The sequence below is a fragment of the Lineus longissimus genome, chromosome 2 (assembly GCF_910592395.1).
Source record: "Lineus longissimus chromosome 2, tnLinLong1.2, whole genome shotgun sequence".
NCBI classification, from domain to species: Eukaryota; Metazoa; Nemertea; class Pilidiophora; order Heteronemertea; family Lineidae; genus Lineus; species Lineus longissimus.
The window spans coordinates 14,626,013-14,649,405 of NC_088309.1; the positions used below are offsets into that span (position 1 = coordinate 14,626,013).

Here is a 23,393-nt window from a genome sequence, read left to right on the forward strand (position 1 = left end):
CATAAATCCAAAATGCAAAGCAAAAAGTTAATCCAAATTAACCTCATCATGACAAATCGAACCACAAACCACAACCTACACTTTAGGCGTAAGCCTACTACACCACACGGTCCAACTTATATTACGTTTTTTGATGTAACTTAGGCCCTTCGATGACTTGAGCTCTCCCCCATCGAAATAAGCCTACCTCGGACTTTGTCATTATTTTGCCATGTTCGGTAGTAGGACAGGTAAATCGAAGAATGCAGTATAGTGCTAAAGGTATTGCACCTTTTGTACCTAAGCCATAAAACATTACTCTAATTAACCATTGGTATTATCAAGGGCAATAGTACCCAGCTGTGGGCTGCCCAGTCACCTCCTATTCTAAATAAGTAGTTTGCATAAACAAATTGCACAAAAAAAGGAAAATTGAAGCTCTGACTGATTTAGCACGCCTTTCCGATGTTGACTCCGATTTGACCCGAGTTTAGCTCTCTATGCGTTCATCCTTTCCACGTGGAACGATGCACTAGAATAATATAGTAAGGCGCTTCCTGGAGCCATGGATCTACACTGTGGCGTCTTATTTTTGATATAGATTTTTCCGACGTCAAGCTGATGGCGCGACGATTGCGTCTTAATACCGAAGTGACCATTCTCCAAGCGTCGTCAATGGTAATCATCGTTGCCAAGTCGCACTCGAGTAATTGACTTTGCCGCAGTTGGTTCCCTAGCCACCTTTCAACAATGGGAACAATCGACGACCAATAGTGGTTATAATGGGACGTATCTAAGGTTGGATGCGCATGCGCGCAATATCACTGCGCGTTCTAGTTTTTCTAAATGGAGGACGAAGGGTCGTTTCAGCGCGAAACGTCCAATTTTGCCAGAATCCGATCCATTCATGAAGTAAAAACTAAACAAAAAGAGGCCTTCATTGCCTGAGAGACACCGAGGAAGGTCACATGCCTGAGAAAATAGATTTATGCGAGAAACAGTATGTATCAAAAGTGTTACACTTCACGCACACGTTCTGTTAGTATATAAGATATGGGGATGAAAAGCTGTGACGAGGATCGTGCTCATGAAGCCGAACACCCCCGCCAGGATCGAAAATTCGGGCGGGGCGGGTGGGTGTTTTTTTCCGGGATTTAGAATACACCCCTGAACCAAACGACTGGAACTACATTCTGTCAGGGTCTCCCAGCTGCTTACGCCCCTACCTTCCCATCTAGCGCTTCCAAGAACAGAATGGAGGTTATGTTTGAGTCACGTGCTAGGTTGACGTCTTTACACTTTGTATACTGCATAAATACACAAATCCTGTTGGAAGTGTGGCGAATATGGCGCTTCTTCGTGCGTGATCAGTCGTGCTGTCACCTGATCACGGATCACAGCAACACTGAGCGCCCGTGACTGCGCCATTCATTGTTGAAATTTATATCTTTATCCCGAATCTGTTTGACACAACTGCACTTCACAGTTTTATGAAAAAACCAATCACGACATCCCTAAAATGTTTTTTTATCGAAACATAACAAGAAGGCTATTCAATCCAAGTTACAAGCAACGCACTATTCACACTGGATCAGTGCGTGGATAATCAAACCGAGTGCATATAAAGTGAGCGTAGGACCGAAGACCGAGAGAGTGCGGGTCGACGTGAACTCGGATCTCCGCGTGCACGTACAAAACCCAGCTCAAAGCACTATGGTGACGTCATATGTGTAGAGTAATTTCTGGGCGAACTCACACAGTGCCAAAATTAAAAAATTCACACTGGGATTGATCAATTGCTGCCATCTTGGATATTGGCACCCTGAGATTCAGGTGTTTAAAAATCCTACGTCATACACTGCGTCACAAGTTCAGACCGTAAGTCTTATTCAGGCCGAATTATTGCCACATCATCCTTTCTAATTGACGCATAGCCTAGCCGTTTCGTTTTGCACTTTTGTGGAGGAGGTCTACATGTCTAAATCAGCTAATGAATTATACACGGACTGATCTGATATTGATTTGTCTAGTGTTGATGCGAATGATTCAGTTTGAGAGAAAATGAAGTATTTCTATTGGAAATCTTAGAGGCTTTTTGACATTTTCCTTTTTATTACAGTATAAATTGTGACCGTGTATGAGCCTTGGTAGTCTACAGTAAACTAGGGCAGAATCTAGAGCATGATTTTTTTTCGTACGACGATAAGTTCTAACACGCTGTGCATAGCATTGTTGGGGATTTCCCTTCCCCAGTTTCAACCTCGTGATGGGATTTTTTGCCTCTGTGAGTTTTAGTCCGTGTTTAACCCCTTTTATCTCTCCTCAGCCATCATCAGCCTCACTAGCTGCGACCCTCGAAGCCAACGGCTTGTCTCTCTTAAATCGTTTTAGTCCGGGAGCTGAGCGACTTTTTTAAACATGCAAGCTACAAATGATTTGAATGTGTTGTGGGATATAGCACGCCTACCCAGACTGGCCCACCTGACCATAGAAACCCAATTCTTAAGTTTTTCCAGTGGTGGGTGCAGGAGATAGAGGGGTTTGAATTTTTGTTAATTGCTTCATCATTGGACCACGAATGGGAGATCTGTACAGGAGCACAAGCATCAATGTACACGTAAATCTTGAACGGTTGGATTTAGACTCTATAAATGTATTACCAATAGATAGAAACATGGTACCTCTGAGTGTGATAAACATGTTTTTATTTGTTTTTGAGTGACAGTGTGGTCAGAAATGACTTTTTTATGTATCTTGCCTTGATTTGCCTTGGTTTGCCTTGATTTCTGTAGAAACCAATGTAGAATATCATTTCTATAACATATCAATAGGAAACTTTTTAAAACATGCTTATCCCATTCAGAGGCACCATGTTTCTATCTGATGGAAATTGAAACGAGTTACTACAATTGATCTAGCTTCGAGAACATTATTGGAGGTTGTCAATGGCGAGTAGGGTAAAAAACAGATCTTCAATATTGTCTCTGTAGAATCATCGCCCTCCCCGTTTTAAAAAAAATCATTAAAACACACTGACCAATCACGTGCAATATATTTTGTTCCTTTTCGCCTGTTACTATTGTTCAAATACGACGAACCCAGTCGAACATCGGACCTCCTATAATACACGTCGGGCTTTGACATTGATCCCACTTTGCAATCGATGGCGTTGCATGAAGTCGTATTAATATTAAAGGAAACCAAACCCCGACAAACACCAAATGGCGTCTTGCAAAAGAAGATAAAATATCAGGATAATCGTCGACTAATTAAAATGATTGATGGCTAACCTGAGTTGTCCGTCTCACGAACGTCTTCAACTTCGGTAATTTCCTGAAATACAATTAGATCAAATTAAAGTAATTGGAAGATTTAATCAATGGACCAGTGTCGCCAATAACACTATGAAATCCGCCTCTGTACGCGCTCGGCTTAAGAATTCTGGTCCCGGACGTCCAGATACTAATGGATTCGCTTGTAATTAAATAGAAATAATTAAACGTGGCCATACACTCACGAATCGTTAGAGACTTGATCCGGGGTTTTCTAAACGCCACAGAGCGAAATGATGACGAGGTTTCGTTTTGAGCTATTTGTTTTTATAGGAGGTTTCGTGGATAGATTGCGGGCCATCAACTTTGTTAGTCACATTAATTGAAGAAAATATCTTCATGCCGAGGAATGAGACACAAGAAATGTGATCAGCGATACGTTACCAATCAAAGGCATTTTATCGAGCCTTCCGTGCATCTCATTAAAAGTGTCACTCGATGCAATGATCGGAAATTCTTTGGCTCTTAATTGATCATACTACAATTGTATGTGCATGTACCTTTTCTATCATTTTGTACTTCTGGCAACTAGCATCGTCTTGCGGCGTTGTAACTATCACCATGGCATCACCCTCATTGGTTGCGGGATGTGATATATCCACCCCATGACAACTTACAACTTCCGGCAATGGACTGTCCCTACTATTTTTCTCATCTTGCTCGTACGGAAAATCAGAACCAGGAGTCTTATCTCGGTACATGTCGCATTCAATATTTTTTAATCGTTCACGATTATTATTTTGTGTTTCCTCGGATGGTGAATCATCCATAATGTCGATTTCAAAATTCTCATTGTCAACGTCATTGCATTCACTAGTCTCACTTTGCGTGATACTGCCGGCGTTGTCCAAATCGCTCGCCGGACTTTTTGAATTGACGATTGGTGATGAAGCCTTTTTACCAACGGGTTTAAAAGCTGAAATATAGGGATGCATGCGAGATTCTGTATTTTCGTTAGTGAAGAGACTCGTTTTTCTGCAGTCAAGGGGAATGTAGTGTCGTTCTGGAGAACGTTGAGAGACTGGGTCCTTTTGCTGTTCCTGAAGCCCTCTTTGCACGCCATATAGAAATTTCTCCTGCTCGCTTGGGGTTTGGAGATGCTTGCTCCAGAATAGATCATATGACGTATACGGTGCCTCTGTCGTAGTAGGCCACGAAGCCACATTACCCTTGACTTCCGCTGTTGACAGAGGCTTATTATAAGGATAGGTTAGATAGGTTGGGTGTGGAGATATACACTTCATTGGGTAGCTAGCGCTCTGTGTCTGATACACAGGGTACCCGAATTGCCCAGCGTTTAGGACTGGCTGCGAGTTGGGTCTTGTGGGACTGTGTGAGACCTTTTGTTTCTTCTGATATTGGGTGTCAACACCGTGGGAGGACCTACTGCGCTCAGATTTACTCGTAAAGCTGCTCAGGACCCGTTTTCTACTTCCGCCATTAAACATGGCCTTGACATCTTCCCAAACGTGCTGAAGGTTGTCGTCATTCTCATGTTCAGCCTTGAGTGTCAGGTGTCTTCGCCACGAATTGAAATTAGCCGCGTCTGGGTGGCTATATTTTGATTCAGGGGTCCGGTGGTAGTGAAATATGAACTTATTTGGCGAGAAGAACATGTTGCAGTAGTTGCATTTAATGCACTTAGCTCTGGAGCTGTTGTACCGTGAGGGCACGAACTTCCCATCACAACCCCAACCGCAATTATGCTCCACAGTAAAAGCGAAGTCTTCTGGTAGTTTAGGTGGCGTAATATCCTCCAGGAAGGACTTTACCAGACGTTCGGCTTCCCTCTTTGTAATCATGCCGCATCTTCGTGATGAGATAGGCATAGCCCCGGCTCGTCGGAGGATCTCCAGCTGTACGGGGGTACACTGAACACACGTTATGCCCAAGGCAACCCTCCGGTTATGAATCTCATTATAACTATATTGTTTCAATAGGGTGGTAGATATCTGCGCCAAGCACAGCCGCTCGACGTTGTCGATGACCAAGGAAATGATCTGTACGCCGTGTAATAACACCCTCCCAACAGTGTTTTGACGAACGCCATTCTTCATTGTTGGATATTCTTCTCTCTCGCGTCTTTGCTCTGGGGTCAGCTTAATGGGATCTGGTGCCGACTTCACGTCTGCCTCAGCCTTTTCGCCTGGCAGGTCCATTTCCTTAAAATAAAAGAGAACCGAGATTTTGTAGTAATATTACATTGCAAATTCAGGTCAGTTCAATGTCTTGGTTACAAAAAAGTAGGTAAACCATTCATAATCGTTGTCATCATTATCTGTATTGAATACAAACTGGCGAATAAAATGGTCTCGTCTGTTCTAACCGATCATCATCGTCACCATAAACCGCAGCTTCCTGATCCTTGTGGATCTTTGCATCTAGTTCTTTGAATTTATAACTAGGAGTATTATCAAACAGAACAGCATCTTTTCATCGTCAAAGTTTTGCCACACAAAAAAGGATTTGAAAATAATTAACCTGAATGACCCCTTACCATAAATGCGATACAAGAAAACAGTGTTTTAAACTGTGTTTTTTAATCCATTGTTGGATATTCTTTCCCACACTCACGTCTTTGCTCCTGTCTCAATAGGAGCTGGTGCCGACTTCACGTCTGACTTGGCTCTCTAAAGACTAAAGGTGTGTTCAGACGAGTCGGTAGAGTTTGGTTTTTTTCGATTTTGTCGGCAAGGGCGGGAGTCTTATTATTATTAGATGTATTTTAAAGAAAGATAACAAACACAATTGATATAAGTCGGTCAAGACATTGCGATATTTTCATTGGAAGAAGTTGTCAGTTCGATGCGATAGTCAGCTCGCAAACGAAAAATTTCAATCGCTGCTATCTGCGAGTCAAAACGGATGCGACGAAAATCGCTCGCTTTGCGGTGGTCATAGCACGTACAAGGACAAAGACGGATTAGTTCCAAAAAAACTTAGAAATATAGCCTTTCTTTCGGCAGCTGTAACAGGCACCAGTCTACCGATTCAGACGATTCTTATACCACTGAGCTGCATTGGCTCTCTTCTACCCAATGGCATTTACTTCTTAGTCCGTTTATGATTAATCATGACCGTGAAGTATCTGTCATCCCGTAATCATTTCAGACCAGGTAATCATTTAAATGTGATTTTGGTTGGAACAGTGACAGAACATTCCTTCCTGTTGTATTGAAACCCAAAATATGAAACAGAATAAAGAATGCTGCTTGCTAACTTATCAAAGATATATTTGGGATCAGTAACAAATATTAAATAAATGAAACAGTCTTTCAGGTTGACAAATCTTCCTAATTATGAGAAACAAAAGAATATTTCGGTGCAAGGAATAAGCAAACCTGTTGGCTTTTCTCTGCCCAAAACCTTATCAATGCGTGAATAAGGGTCATTGCTAGGACAAGCTGGCATTTTGCAGAAAAAAAATCACCTACATGTAGATAGGTGATTTTATTTGCAGCTTTTTAATTTTTTTGAAGGGCTTAATCATGAGGTTTTGAAAGGAAGCAGTTCTGGACCCACCTTGCACTGAAGGCCAATGTACAGACATGGGCATAGGCCTACACATTTGTATGTTAAAGCATATGACAAATCTGTTGCCTTTCCATGAATTTTATTAGATAATCCTAAATTATGGTGACTTAACAGCCAACACGGCCACGAACAGCGATATAAAGCCCGCAGCACACCAGCCGCCAACTTTGGCGACAAGAAGCGTTCAGCTGACGCCTCTCGACGCCGAAGTTGGCGGCCAGTGGATCCCGGTCAGAGCACACCTGCTCAGAATCGGCGTCCAGTAGCGTCTTTTCCGCCACTTTAGGCTGCCATTTTTTAAATCATGTGACATCAAGACGCATACTGATTGGCCATAGCCTCGCCGCCGACGCCAATTCAGGCGGCAATCCGTAGCACACCTGGGCTGAGTTGTTCAAAACCATGTTAGCTTTAACGGCGCCATTAAGCCTTAACGTGAACATTTTACTGGGTTTAACTGAAGAAGATAACGTCCTTAAGGATACTTAACGTAACCGTTAGGGATAACGTGACTCTTGTGCTTTTGAACAACAGGGCCCTGGCTTCTTCTTGCGTTCAAACGCGGCGACACGCGTCAAAAATCAAACATGTTAGATATTTGGCGTTTAGTTGCGGCAAGTGGCGGCAAGTCGCGTTCGCCGACGCCGTTCGTAGCAGACTAGGGATTTTTCAGCCGTTCAGGACTCTTGCGGCAAAAAACGCCTGTGAACGCCGAAGTTGGCGGCTAGTGTGCTACTATTATTATTATTATTATTATAAAACATTTCTACAGCGCCCTATTCATAAAAGCAATGCTCTAAGGCGCTTTACATTTAAAACATTCATTCATCACAGACATGACATACGAAATATAAAAACACAGCTCCGGAAGTTAAGAAATACAATAATGTTGTCTAAAAAGATGTGTCTTTAAACGACCCTTAAAAGATTGAACACTTGGTGACCCTCTGATCGTTGCCGGCAGTGCATTCCACAGACCAGAAGCAACTTGTCCCAATTACCTCGAGCCGTATCTTTTAGTGCGAGTCCTTGGCACAGACAAGAGGCCCTGGTCCGCGGAACGCAACTGCCGGTTTGGCACATGCTTTACCATAAGATCATCGAAATACTCTGGTGCTAAGCCATTTAAAACCTCGGCCAGGTAACCAGTGCAACCCCTGAAGAACTGGTGTAATGTGATCACGCTTCTTTGCACCGGTTACAAGTCGGGCCGCTGTGTTCTGCACGTTTTGGAGTCTTTTCAAATGACTGTCAGCTATACCATACAGGAGGCTGTTGGCATAGTCCAGTCTGGAGATGACAGTAGCCTGGACAAGAGACTTGCATGCTGCATCTGTGAGGAATGGCTTAATGCGACTGATATTACGCATATGAAAGTGACAGACTCTTGACACATTGTTTACATGCTTTTCCATGGTGAGACCCGAATTCAGAAAAACACCTAGGTTTTTTACACAGGATGATGGTTTTACACTGCAGTTTCCAATTGTTATGTCAAGGTTCAGCTCTTTAACAATACTTTCAAGGTGTTTGGGAAAGAAGATGGCAAAGTCAGTCTTGACGTCATTCTGAGATAGACCATTTGCGATTAGCCACGGCTTTAACTCTCGGACGCATGATTCGATGGCCTGGATAGCAGACGATATATCCTTCACTCTGACAACTACGTAGTCTTGGGCATCGTCTGCGTAAAGGTGGTATCTCAGGTTGAACTTTCGCACAATGTCGCCGATAGGTTTGGTATACATGCAGTACATCTTTGGCCCTAAAACTGATCCCTCAGGGACGCCATACTTAATGGACCGCTGGTCAGACACATTATCGCCAATTCGAACCGACTGGACCCGCTCAGTCAAGTAGGACCGAAACCATGCAAGGGCCGCACATTCTATACCAAAAGAATACTCCAACCGCTTCAGCAAGATGGTATGCTCAATGGTATCAAAAGCTGATGACATATCTAACATCAATAGAAGAACCACATCACTTTTGTCTAACCCATCCATCACATCTGATTGAAATTTGATAGGTGCAGTCTCCGTGGAATGGTAGGGCCTATACGCAGACTGCAATGGGTCATGAAGACAATGAGTGTTGAGATGGTCGCTCAGCTGTGATGCAACTACTTTCTCCAACACTTTGGAAACAAATGGAAGGTTGGAGACAGGTCTGTAATTTTTCAATTCTTCCTTTTCCAACCCTGGCTTCTTTAAGAGTGGCCGAATGTGTGCCGTTTTTAAGTCCGTTGGAACATCAGAGTTGGCAAAGGAGGAATTTACGATTGATGTTATGGATGGTAATAATTCATTTATACAGGATTTTAACAACCATGATGGTATGTGGTCGAGATCACATGACTTGCTTGCCGATTTAAGGATAACTTTCTTCACCTCCACCTCTGACACTGCGGAGAAACTTGTAAACTTTGTACCAGAAAATGCAACATCGCTGACAATGGGGTCAGGCAGGCTGGATGGAGAATGGGAATCCCGAAGGCTCGAACAGATGCGCTCAATTTGTTCAGGTAAAAATCATTGAACCTATTAGCCAATGACCTTTCGCTGGTATGAGTGGGGAGCACAACATCTTTGGATTTTCCAAGGAGTTGTCCAGCAAGCCTAAACACCGCCCCCTGATCGCGACCACTTGCTACGGGCTTAAGAGCTTGGTGAAATGACATGTTATTCATATTACATGACTTTTCCATTCATCGATGGTTTGCAAAGCTTTATGCCACATCTATAGCTAATTAGGCCTACCAGCAATCTCACAGCAAGTTGGTGGGAGGAGTTATGTGTGTTAGTTAAGTGGTATATATGCAAATCAATCTATGCGCGCTCTATTGGAATATTTTGGCAATTTGTACTCCTCATGACCATCACACTCACTCATGACAGGTAGTTTTGGCCAAAAACAGATGTGCATATAATATCTTCTGGTGATAGAATTTCTTAATAAATATCTAACTTCGGCTGTAAGGGGAGAGCATTAGCGTTATTTTGAGACCCTTATCATTACAATTCTCCAAAAACTGCGACTGCCAGGTAGGGGTTGAAAAGTGGCAATTTCATTCAAAAATTGAGGGAATCCAAGTTAGAGTTTTTTTTAAAACTAATCCGTCACAAGGACAATATTTGGTGGCGGCAGCGGCAACGATCAATATCACACAACGACTATCTGTTTTAACCTGAGGCGAGAGATACTCTGTCGCAACGGCAAATGGCAGCGATTTCAACCGCAGGTCGTAGGGACTAAAATCGCTCGTTTGCACGCAGTGCTTTAAACTTTACATCGCTGACCCTGGTCGTCAGTCTTGTCTTTACATAACAAAACAAATATAAGCTGAAAGCCTTTATAGTAAAGATATTTCTCATAAGTGTTGGGGAGTGCAAGTCTATTTTCTTCGGTAGTTTCTCCATTAGGTTTCTAGAGCCCTTGATCCCGATTCGGTTTATATTTTATCTTCCCTCAAGATTGTCTATTGTTCCCGACCAAAGCGTGAGCCTAATTTCTCAACCCCAAACAATAGCAGGGAGGCTGTTCCAAGGCTCATCAATCGTAGTGGGATGATTGGTAGTCAATCTACTGCAGCCGAGGTTAAGACTGGTTCTCAGAAGAGTTTTCAGCGAACAGCATGGGAGAAAGAAATGTGGAATACCGCCGGCATAGCGGGGTAAATAAACAAGGATAAAAGTGTATCCAGAGCCAAGATCATAATCAAGAAATAGCTATAAACGGTAAAAAGACATGCCAGTAAATCAAAAATCATTAATTGTGATGTTTATTTAGGCTGGTTTCATGGGTGGTTTCATGGTTTTGGAACGTTCCAACGTTTAGAACCTAACATTTTTGTCAGTTATTATCATCTGGAGAGAAAATAAATACATTTATCCCATGCCCGCGAGGTCAGTGAAATCAGAGTCTTTCAGTATAAAAATCTATGGAAAGACTCTGGTGAAATTCAAGGCACAAAGTCAAGTTTTGTCGGATTCAAACGAAAATAGCGTACAAAACCAGCGAAATGTGGCGCATGTGTAGCCAACAAAGTTTTCGAAGCACAACTGGCGATTTATGATTGATTGCGTGTTAAAAAAGACTAAACCTATTCCGACGCAACCGTATTAGGTGACGTATAGATTTTTCTTACTTTACCTTTCCGCGAGACGTTACTGACGCATTGTTTTTTATAACGATATTTTTCGCGCAAAGCAAATTGACGTCTTCCACTCTCCCTGTCCTCGACACTAGGTCTCATTTTGTACACACCCGCTGAAATTCGCCTAGTGCCTCTGCAACAGTTTGATCTACGACACACTGTCCGCTGCTCGTAACACGGATTAAATAGCCTTCTTGTTATGTTTCGGTTAAAAAGACATTTGAAGGATAACACTGTGAAGTGTATTTAATAAAGATATTAATTTTAACAATGAATGGCGCAGTCACTGGTGCTCAATGTTGCTGTGATCCGTAATCATGAGAAAGCAAGACTGATCAGGCACGAAGAGGCGCCATTTTGCCACACTTCGAACTACTACTAGGGATTTTTCGCAAATCTCCCGAAACGTCATCGTGAACGGTTATCGCACTGTTCGGCATCGTTATCTGGAGGTCAAACAATGAGACAGGCGTTCACGTTGGCGTTTTGGGGGATTTGCCAAAACTCCCTATGCAGGTTTCTCACATGAGTCTTTTTTCTCAGGCATGTGACCTTCCTCGGCGTCGCTCAGGCAATGAAAAACCTCTCTCTGTTTTGTTTTTAGTTTCATGATAGATCGTATTCTGGTAAAATTGTACGAAAAAAACTATCCCGCGCTAAAATGATCCCTCGACCTCCCTTTGAAAAAGCAGAACGCGCAATGATATTGCGCGCATGCGTATCCAACCTTAGTACATCCCGTTATGACCACTGTTGGCCGTCGGTTGCTCCCATTGTTGAAAGGCGACCGGGGGACCAACAGCGGCAGAGTCAGTAAATCGAGTTCGACTTGTCAACGATGGTTACCATTGACGACGCTTGGAAAATACATGTTCTTGAATGGGGAAAGTATATTTACCCATCGTTTGGTTTGGCTCATTATGATAATGCAACTTCGGAACCGAGAAGCGCTTACCACCGGTGCTGATACAAACCAGGCTGCTCGGCGAGAAGTTTTTCGGAGGGAATGATTTGAACTGCGCAAGATGTGTACCGATGATGATGATGATAATGATGATGAATAAGAGAGTAAAGTTAACCCGCCTCTTTGGGCCCGTGCTAGGGGTGGGTGGTTGGAAGTGGGGGGGGGGGGGATGCGGTGTGCAAATACTGGCCTATAATAGATTTATTATCTCTTAATTACTGCATTTTTGGGCAAGCAACTTCAATTGTCTTATTATCCGGGATCTGAATTAAGTATTGATTAGGCACAGGTGAAGCAACCTGCTACGTGTTCTCGCTTCAATAACGACATTTTCGCAAACACGTTATTTCTAGGCCAGGTGCTTAATCTATGAAAACAAACACTTTCATTGGTCATGGCTTCGGAAATCACCGGAAACATCCGAACCAAACCAAACGACGGGTAAATAGCACTTCCTTCTTGAATGCGCTCTGTCATTGGTCTCACTCCACAGTTCCATTAAATCCAGCAGACGTGACGTCAAACCAGTGCCTCGTGTGACACACCCGGCATGACCCAGATGCATGCTGAGACCAAACTACTGGCACAAGATACCTAAACCCTTTATGGAGGTAGAGTCTTAAGGAACCTTTCTAAGCCACTTTCAGTGCATTAACTTAGTTTCGATACCAGGTGGTGCCACATTTGATACCAACCAGATTCAGCAAACGTTCAAAAATCTAGAGTGACTTAACAACTCTCCTGATTACATTACAGAGAGTTGCCGAGAACAGGCCAATAGTGGTTACACACTGACCACCTGGCGGGAGCCTATACGTAGGGAAAATGTATTTGATATGTAACATAAGTTGGTCGTCGATTTTTTATTGAATCAAATCTGCTTGTCCATCCTAACAATCAAATTAGTGTAATTTATGACGGAAACAGACAACTCATATGAAAAACCAACTGTTAGAAATTGTTTTGCGTCGTTAAAACACTAGAAACTTATTCCTAGCCGAAGATCCTGCCATTCCGAAATTCTGGTCAAGGATTACAAAAATAAAATCGTTTGGAATTGGGCCCCCGGCAGCGGCCGCCTCAGCGCCACCATGCAGGCCTAATTGTATTACGCTATCAAAAATCAGGCAAATATATTCAAGAATTTTGCAAAGTTCGCGCCCCATACTCGAAGGGAAAAATCTTCTGGTCCATAAGCTCATTACAATGAGATAGGCAATTTAATGTACAGTCCTACCAGAAAGTAAATGTCCACCGTTTTGTTTTCGATATCACAGGGATAAAAGAAGATAATTGCATGCATTTTTTAGCAGAGTATAGTATATTTAGTTGGTCACATATCTGATGTATTTGGGTGCTCTAATTCCAACCTTTCATTATGTAACAAAATTTTTAAAAAGGTCCGAAAATCGCTATCCTTATTTCATGTGTCTTTCCAAAACTTAAATCCGGTTGAATCATTGGCATGTTAGGTTTGTTTGGTAACCAGTTAAGGTTAAACTGCAACAGACGGCCCCTGAAAATCCCACTGCTCATAATTGTAATAAATCAAATCATGACTTTGCAATTGTGTTGAATGGCCCCATTCATATAGACTCTGACTGACTGCATTGCTGACCATGAGGGGTTCCCAAAGGTCACCTGCTGTCTGAAAAAAAACCAGCTGCCTGTAGCGATCTAAAATTGATCTTCAAAATGAAGAATTGAGCCGGAATTTCCTAATCAAAGCTAAGAAACAAATTTTTTGCAGCATAGTTCACATACATTGTGAAAAAAAGAAAAGAAAAAATATAATTTTTTTTGCCCTTGGTCGTTTATAAATTTGACTGTTACATAATGAATAGACAGGATTAACTGGAACCAAATATAACAGATACATGACCCAAAATACAATGTTCTGTCTTTTCATCGATGTAAGACCGGTTCATTAGGCTTAATGCATACGCCTACCGCGAGCACAGGGCACAATACCATTTCACTCATTGGTCGAAAGTTGAATGAAATAGGTGTATTACTAGTAGAATGACAGATTGGCCTAACGAGACACATAGGATATGCAAAGCGCTCGCGTTTATTGTGGTTTGCGGTCTGAGTTTGCGGTTTCAGTGCGATTTTGCGGTTTGGGTCTGTTTGATAGATCAACGTTAACCCTTTCACACATAAAACGCGTTTGAGTGGGCATCACAGGCCTTTTGGGGGCTATACCAGCATCGCTTCAAGACAGCGATGCTTCATGCATTCAGGTTTATTCAGATTGGCTTTCATCCAATCTTTATTCATCTTTTTTTGCCCTTATTCATTGTTTTTATTTTTTATTTCTCATTTCTGTTTTATTTTTTATTCATTATTTTGGATTTTTATTCTGGTCCGGTTGTCGATTTTCTCTGTTGACCCGATTGCTTACTGCCCTGCTATCTCAGGCTCAAACTCATCAGGCAGATTGAGGAATTCTACCCCCTGTTCGTCGTCATCGTCGTCATCTGGAACTGGGTGTGGACCTGCGTCTATGTTCTGTGGGTGTAACGCTTTCTCAAATCCATGCTCGACGACCTCTGGGTGATCGCTTCCAAGGCACGGCTGACGATGTTGACAACATCTCTGAGTCCAATTGGATCACACTGGCCTGCTTCGTTGGTGTTTTCGGTCTTCCATGACTTCCATGCTTGTTTGGCATGACATTTGAAGGATCTCATGACAGCCACATCCAGGGGTTGTGCCAAAGATGTGCATCCGGCCGGTACAAAGTGGAGTCTGCCCCCTTCTGCAGTGAGACGATTCCTGAAGTTCTCCGTTCGATGTACTCTGAACTGATCCACCAAAAGTATGGAATGTTCAGCATGGGCCTCATGGACGTATGGGATGAAGATTTCGTCAAGCCAATGGTGACTCGTCTCCTGTCTGACCCATCCCGTGGCGGACGATGTGACCACAACGTTTTCGGGCAACTCGGCCTCTTCCAGAGCTCGAAGCGCGCGAACAAATCCTCTTCTCGGAAAGGTGATGTGGGCTCGCATCTTATCGCCATTCGCCGCCACGCAAAGTGTAACAGAACATCCCAGCTTTGCATTCTTCCTGGAGGTTCGTACATCAACAGCCTTGGCACCTTTCTCATTGAGGGTGTACATTAGGCGGAGGTCAAAAAGGAGGAAAGTCTGGGCCATGTTGAAAAACAGGCGCATTCGTATACCAAAATTTTCGATGGTGTTGGTTATTTGATCGCGAAAGTTTCGAACCAGGACAACGGCGTTTTCTGGAATGGTGGTAGTGTTCTTCATGACCTTTCGCAGGCTGATGTCCTTCCTCTTCATAAAAAGTTCGGCAGCCGTTGGATGCATGGAAATCATGCATTAGTGGTTTTGCCTCTGTGGCGAGTTGTCGGCGCTCTTCTGGGAGGGCTTCCCACCAGGTCTGGAATAGTTGCACGGCCTTCTCCTGGACATCCTGGATCACAACAGGTAGACGTCTTTGCCGAACATCCCGGAACCAAATTTCTAGTTGGTCATCGACCTCAGGCCAGTAACCAATCATCCTCTGCTTCACCTTTCGGTCTTTGCCCCGGTTCTGCTCCTCCTTCAATTCCAGGTCATGACGGTTCCACCTGCGAAACGTCTCAAAAGGTATGTTGTGGTGGTTGGCAAATTCTGTCATCGTTTGCACAGTGCCATTTCCAATGGCAACCTCAAAATATCGCAGGTATCGCAGCTTCTCCGACACGGAATAACTACGCTTTCTTTTAGGCAGTGGCTCATCCATATTTCTACAAGTTGTAGGCAAGGCAAGAAGAGGTTTCCGACAGTACCCAAACTTTATATACGCCTGAAACCTCACTGATTACTCAATAGTTTTTGCCCTTTTAGGCCTACGTGTTGTCCCAACTAAAATGCTAAGGTAATTCTCCCGGATTCCAAACTATGGACCAGACATTGTTGTTCGAAGTTCCTTTCAATCATCCATTACACTTAGCAAACAAGCCTTGATATGCCTTTTTAACGCTTTTTAAGGTACTCAAATTTTGAAATTAAACATCCTGTAAAAACCGGTGGAGTATTTTGTGGGACACCCCGTATTATTCCGCCGCGGCACTCGTCCGTACAAATGACGTAACCCTATTAGGTCACCTGCGAAACATACAGCAGCCCCTCTAAAACCTAGGCCTGCCTTCCAAGTTCACAGTCTACTGCTATTGGTCGTAACCATGCGTGTATTGTGATCCTCTACTACGTACCATCATAAGGTGGGTTTGGCCTGAATATTAGGAACCGGTGGTTTGTCGATGAAAAGACAGTACATGTATATACCATTCTCTGCTGAATTTACTTTCTGGTAGGACTGTACAATGTACTTTTAAATTCTAGAAAAAGAATACAGGGTCAAACCGGTGCAAAGCGCTCTATTCGTCCGTTGAGTGGATAAGACCCAAAAATGTACGTGTGCAGCGGACTCCAGCGCCAGGTGTGACCAGCAGGGGATCAACCAGATGCATGCTGAGACCAAACTACTGACACCAGATCCCCATACCCGCAAATTTTTATGGAGGCGCTTTCAGTGCATTTGATTACTTTTATTACCAGTAGTTGGCGCCACCATTGATATTCCCCAAATCGGACTAGGAGGCCAAGAATCAGGCCAAAAATGTCTCGAGTTCTGCCAAGTTCGGGCCCCAGATACTCGGAGCGAAAAACTTTCTGGTACATATGCTAACCACCATGTGACAGGCAATTTAATGTACATTTAAATTTCAGGAACAAAATCCGGTGTCAAAGCGGCGCAAAGCTGTCTATTCGTCCTTTTAATCAGGAATGACCCAAAACGCACGTGTCGTTTTGACGTGACAACGCACCCTGTGCCACGCTCTGTGTCACTACACGCCCCAGCCGCATCACGAAATAATTGTGCCCAACGCACTTTGGTTAATAGGAGGCAAATCTCTTTTGCTCTACCTCACTGAGACTTGGACACCCTAATGTGAGAGCGAAGCGCCAAGAGAGCCACGATTACCGTTTTTTTAACAGTGCAGACAGGCACTCCTAAGCGCAATGTAGTGTGGTGAGGGGATGATACTCTCACCATTTGCTTTAATTGGCCGATTTCAAGAACTTACAAACTTGAGCAATAACATGCCTTTTAAAAACAACTTTGATTGCACAATTGTGTCGTCGGGGTGCCGGCGACATGCGCACTAAGTGGGCCGACAGTTTGCACAACGGCAGAAAGTGACGAAAGTGCACATGTCGTCGACATCCAAACGATCCAACCTGTCAAAATAATAAACATTAAGGGACGATTTAAAATGCATTTTTTTCAAATTATGTAATTGGACCGGGAGGCTGTTCCACAGCTTCGGTGTCCTCACCCAGTATGAGGCACCGAACGTCTCCGGGTGGAATCTCGGCTGCGCCAGTCGTAAACCGTCGCCACTTACAGCCGGGGTTATATAAAAACGTGCATTAAAATCCAGGACATTATAATAAGAATCGTGCATAAAAACTAGATCCTTGATTTCCCGACGGTACGACAGGGGCAGCAGAGACAACGCTCGCAGACGCTCCACATATGGCATATCAGGGCCTAAAATGTGACGAGTCACCCTCCGCTGGACACGCTCTAAAGTTTCAAGATCACGTCGCACATGTGTGTCGAATACCACCGTACCATATTCAAGGCGACTACGCACAAGTGATTTATACAACATGATATTCAAATTAACGTCTGCAGTACGCCCGCATACACGCCTGATCATACCCCACATTCTACTTGCACTGCTTGCAATACCATTGACATGAGATGACCATGACAGGTCCGAAGAAAAGACAATACCAAGATCCTTGAATTTATCAACCCGAGACAATGCAAAACCATTGATATTGTAAAAGAAGTGTGTCGGATTTAACTTCCTAGTAACACTCATGACCATGCATTTGCTTGGGCTAAATGTCATGCCCCACCCTTTACTCCAAGCGTACAATTTATCAAGGTCGGTCTCAAGTAGCAGACAGTCGGTTACAGACTCTATCTCCCTACACATTTTGGAATCATCAGCAAAATGATCCATGGCAGTACCGTCACTAACGACCTCAGCAATATCATTTACGTACAATAAGAATAAAAGAGGGCCTAAAATTGACCCTTGCGGCACACCAGACAGTACATCTAAAAGTGATGACTCCGAGCCATTAATCACAACTCTCTGCTTCCTATTTGTAAGATACGACGTTAACCAACTCAGAAGACGTCCACAGATTCCAAGGAACGAATCTTATGTAATAAGAGGCAATGGGGAACGGAATCGAAAGCTTTAGCAAAATCCAAATATATAACATCAGTTTGACCCCCACTATCTAAGACCTGGCCCAGTCTATGCTGGAACTGAACAAGCTGAGTGGCCGTTGACCGCCTGTTACAGAAGCCATGCTGGCCTTTATAGACTGACGGACTTAAGACTGGATAGATACTGTTATAGTGCAGGTAACCTCGACCCTATCCGCCACGCAGCGGAGAGACGAGGAGGCCTCGTTGATTGTCCCAACACGCGTCTTTTCTGACTATGGTTGTCATTTGTGTCAGTATGAGTAATGGTGTGAATGGGTTAATGTTTGGTTTTACTGGGTGTGTGGCAGCAAGTTGCCCAGCGGTTTTCTGAGCACTTCCTGTCTGGTGTGAATGAGTATGAAGAATGAGTGAATTTGCTTGGGTTCCTATTATCAAACGCAAAGTCAAGAAACCCGTTGTGTTGTCATCCCTGGTCGCGACGTCCATGTTGGCGCAACACGAATCTGTGACCCCGAGGCGAGCCATACATGTTCAGTGCATACAGTGGATGCACTGTCCATACCGAGCTTTCTGGTATTCCTGGTTTTTCACTTGGCTAGAGGTAACCCATCTTTGTGAAAAACACCTGACCGGTCACCGGAAGCCGACGCCCCAGAATCTAGTTGATAACGAGTGAAATGCCGCCAAGTACCAGTCTCTGTAATGAGTGAATTGAGGAAGTTGGTGAAAGAGTCTGGACGTTAGTACGATAAAAATCCTGGCATGATACCGCTATCCAGGCGGCGGGGATATCTGACAACGTCATAAACGGTAACAAAATAAAGTTATTTTTTAGTAGGGTGCCTGTAGACTTAGGATTCCCAAAGATAATAATTATATTCATTAGCCTATACCTTTATTTTGGCTCGTGGCTTTCCTGGCGGTTCTTGCCTTTTTTAATGGAGCTTTGGCTCTTGGTTCTTAGCTCTTGACGGTATCCAGTTTTACTTCTACTATTCTGATTTTATTGTCTGGTCCGTGTGTATCATCGGTTGATCCTGTACTCCTCAATATGTGCCATTTGGACAGCCCACCTGCTTGACTACAACAGGATGTTTCAACAACAGAGTTGCAACAAAGTCTATAACGTCACAACGTCATTGAGAAACCACCCATGAGTCATGATGTCATTCAAACTGTGAACTTCGAACAAGACAGTGCAAGTCAACCCCAGCCACCCTGACGAAGCCTAGAGGGGCAGAAACGCGCGTCGGTGGAGCAACACAACAGCCCAACAATAGGGGCCGATGGACATTGTTGTAAACTACAGTGACGGTATCCAGTTTTACTTCTACTATTCTGATTTTATTGTCTGGTCCGTGTGTATCATCGGTTGATCCTGTACTCCTCAATATGTGCCATTTGGACAGCCCACCTGCTTGACTACAACAGAATGTTTCAACAACAGAGTTGCAACAAAGTCTATAACGTCACAACGGCATTGAGAAACCACCCATGAGTCATGATGTCATTCAAACTGTGAACTTCGAACAAGACAGTGCAAGTCAACCCCAGCCACCCTGATGAAGCCTAGAGGGGCAGAAATGCGCGTCGGTGGAGCAACACAACAGCCCAACAATAGGGACCGATGGACATTGTTGTAAACTACAGTGACGGTATCCAGTTTTACTTCTACTATTCTTAGCTCTTGGCACCCAGATTAGGGTGTCCCTAATTAACTAACTCGATTTGTAGACATAGACATGGCCAATTCAAAGGAACACACCGTTTGTATACGATCTACGTTTAGGGGATGGACACTTTTCGCCGATTTTGAAACTGTCGAGTGAGACCTTGGAAATATTATGGTCTTTTAAATCATGTGTTAGTGCAAATGAAGGCAAATTGTACGATTTCGGCTGCAACACTGTCTCATTAATGAGAGTCCAGATTCGCACATGTGCTTTTAGTCTGGGTCCCAAGGTCAAAGAATGTGCGAAAAATCACTTTTGATGTGCCACCCCTGCTGTACTTTTGACACTTGGATCATGTCAGTGGTTGACTTGGACAGTTGAAAACTGTTTTTGGACATATTAACTCAATTGCGCAACTTTTCCAGACACGTTTTTGTGATAGAGGGACGGCATCACCGAAACCTATTATTTTGTGGGTAGGGGAAACTAGATTGGCTATAGCTCAGCAGTGGAACATTCTATGAGTACTATTGACTACTCATTATCTTCGTCTTAATGTATGCTACAAAGTAGTATTAGAAATAACCGGAAGTCAAAAAGTCACCAAAAATGGGTCACGCCCAAAATCTAGCACTTTTCACAAAGAAATGCTTAAAAGTTGTTCAACCACAACATCTATATCTCAAATAGCAACCGGAATCGACACTTCGGACCACCCTGATGTTTTCCGAACAGCAGTATGCATGGGGTATTTCAATTGTGTGCCCTGTGACCTGTAATTTGAAGGTCACAAATATGAAAATCACAGGAAATTGGAATTTTCAGTCTTAGTGGGGTCAATATAGCACCTTGACCCAAGAATTGATAACAAACGTTTTATGTTGTTTTCGCGTCACAGTGTGTCTTCTAAACTACATGTCAAAGGTTTGGGAAAGTTTAAGCTCCGGAAAGGGTCAAAGTGTGACGTCAAAACCAAAATGGGCGCCACATCATATTATGGGCTATTTCTATCGGATGAATACCACTTTGTAGCATACATTAGAACAAAGATAACGAGTGGTCCAATGTACTCATAGAATGTTCCACTGCTGATCGAGCAATAGCCAATTTAGTTTTCCCTACCCCCCAAAAAGGTTTAGGTTATGCCGTCCCTCCACCACAAAAACTAGTATGGAGTAGTTGCGTAATTGAAACACATGTCACCCACTGACATGGCCCAAACGTAAAAAAAAATGCAGTAGGGGTGTCACATCAAAAGTGAATTTCTTAGCCTTGGGACCCAGACTTTTTCCGGCATTTTTAACTTATGGCTTTATTGACCGCCGTTTGGGTCGGATTTCCCGGTAATTTTTTGACTTCGCAAACTTTGTGGGTTACACCTGCGCTACATTTCTGTGGTTTATTTAGGATATTTTTGTTTGAATCTGACAAAACATGACTTGGAGCCCTGGATTCCACTGACCTCGGGCATGGGATAAAACCTCAAACACCCACCATTGGCCCGATTCAAGTATGGGTGTAGGCAAGTATGGATGTAGGCAGAGTGAACTGAATTACGCTTTATATATTACTTCTAAATGTGGGAGTTTACCGCATTACAGCATCCCGGCCATCTCCAGATTAAACACAAGACGCCTAAAGTGTTTTTGTCCACCCAGATTAAACAAAAGTCATTGAAATCTAACTAACCCTGAAAGTTACATATTATGAACATGAGTATTAATTATTAATTAAAAGTCAACGTTATTGCTTACTTTTTCTAGAGAGCTTTATCAGTACGTGGCTCGTGGTTATTTCTAAAGTATTTTCCCATGCGATGAAAACACTGCTACAATCCCCTCTTGATCCCAAGTTATCTACAGTTCGTTTATTGAACGTTTGTCAGATTTCCAACCAGATAATCCTGTCCAGTGATAAAACCTGAATGCTACTGGCATGGTAATCAACCTTAAATGTTATGCCTTTATAATACAAGAAATAATCCTACATGTAGTATCACACCATTCAAACACAAATAATAATCAGAGAATGTCCGCTGCAGCTTTGGGAGCGCAGTCTTTTTCGTACTAAAATATAAAATTAACCACGCTGGACACGACAAATTGTCTTAGATAATTTTCAGCGTCCTGGAACGTTGTTCGGAATCACGCGATCCTTGCTCGAGCGTAATTTAAACTCACATATAATATGTATTGTCAATAAGGGGATATCAGTGGCATAGCAGTTATAGCTAAATGCCAGGGGATGATGTGACTAATGTCAATCACGCGCCGGGCTAATAATCAGGAGGTCATGGGTTCGCTTCTCGGAGGATCACTGCTTTTCGGTAGTTAGTAATACCTGGACGAAGATTTTGGCAATTGGACGCTGGACTAGTTTTGTAGCATTGGATTGCATCACCTACATTCAATAAATCATGCCACCAGTAAACTGCAGTGGGCCTTATCGAATTGACGGAACGGACTGGACTGGAACAGTTTGGTACTTTTAGTGCCATAAATTACAACATTATACGTGCAGGAATCGATTACCAGGTGGGCCGCGGGAATCTTCAACCCGGTGTTATGACTGTGGTACAATGTATGTGGAGAGGCTGACCTTAGGACATTTATCACAGAGGGGAGCTGAAGAATCCAGCCGTGAATAAATGTTCATGCCCCAGTGCAGTTGCCCTGAACTGGTAACCTTGATGAACGCTGGGTATTGGAAAACTATGGATCACGAAACACTAAGGATTGGACTGGGAAAGTCTAGACTGACAATCATCACTCTCCACCGCCTGAAATTAATGAACTGATGCCCTGTCCCGGCACATTTCCTAGTACCCCATTGGTTCTCAAAGTTGATGAAACAGGAGCATCATGGAGCCAAAAAAGTGGCAGAATCTCCCTCCAAAGGGGATCAAAATTTCTACAAGAGTTTTCACTTGGAGTGGCAAGAAAATAAAAGGTTTGCGAAATAGGGATACTTAAGTACAATTGAGGGAACAAGAACTCGGTGAACGAAGATACGCACCCCCTTAATAGCACACTCGATTATGCCTGGGAAATGATTACGTAATGCCAAAATCCAACATGGCTGCCAATTCGCCCCCTTCCCGTTCATTTATAACTTTTAACATACCTTCTTGCTTCTTGGCTAGCTAAGTGCCTTCCCCAAGGACCTACACCTCACACTTGGTGACCCTTCTGCAAGCTAAGTGCCTTACCCAAGGATCCACACCTCTACCATTGTGACCCTTCTGCCAAGTGTCTTGTTAAAGGACCCACACCTCACACTTAGTGACCCTTCTGCATGCCATGTGCCTTGCCCAAGGGACCACTCTCCAACGACCAACATTAGCACGTGTTCTCAGCTCCAAATTCCCACTCGGATATATAATGTTGACAGCACACAGGCGGTGAAGAGCGATGACTGCTAGTCAAGACTTTCCAAGTCCAATCCATAGTTTTTTAACCCATATTTTTCCGATACACATAGATGTG

The 23,393-nt window shown here is 43.3% G+C and overlaps 1 protein-coding gene across 2 annotated transcripts in view; it reads right to left on the reverse strand.

The window, feature by feature from the left end:
* Window positions 1-23,393, reverse strand: part of LOC135482669 (SKI family transcriptional corepressor 1-like) — a 149,056-nt gene that overhangs the window by 117,958 nt on the left and 7,705 nt on the right. For both annotated transcript variants that reach the window (XR_010446254.1, XM_064762920.1), the window contains exons 2-3: window positions 3,812-5,473; window positions 3,270-3,312 (exon numbers count right to left, since the gene is read on the reverse strand). Coding sequence is in view for 1 of the 2 variants with exons in the window: in XM_064762920.1 (XP_064618990.1) it covers window positions 3,270-3,312; window positions 3,812-5,473 (1,705 nt within the window). In the remaining variant the exon portion in view is untranslated. The remainder of the gene's footprint in view (window positions 1-3,269; window positions 3,313-3,811; window positions 5,474-23,393) is intronic.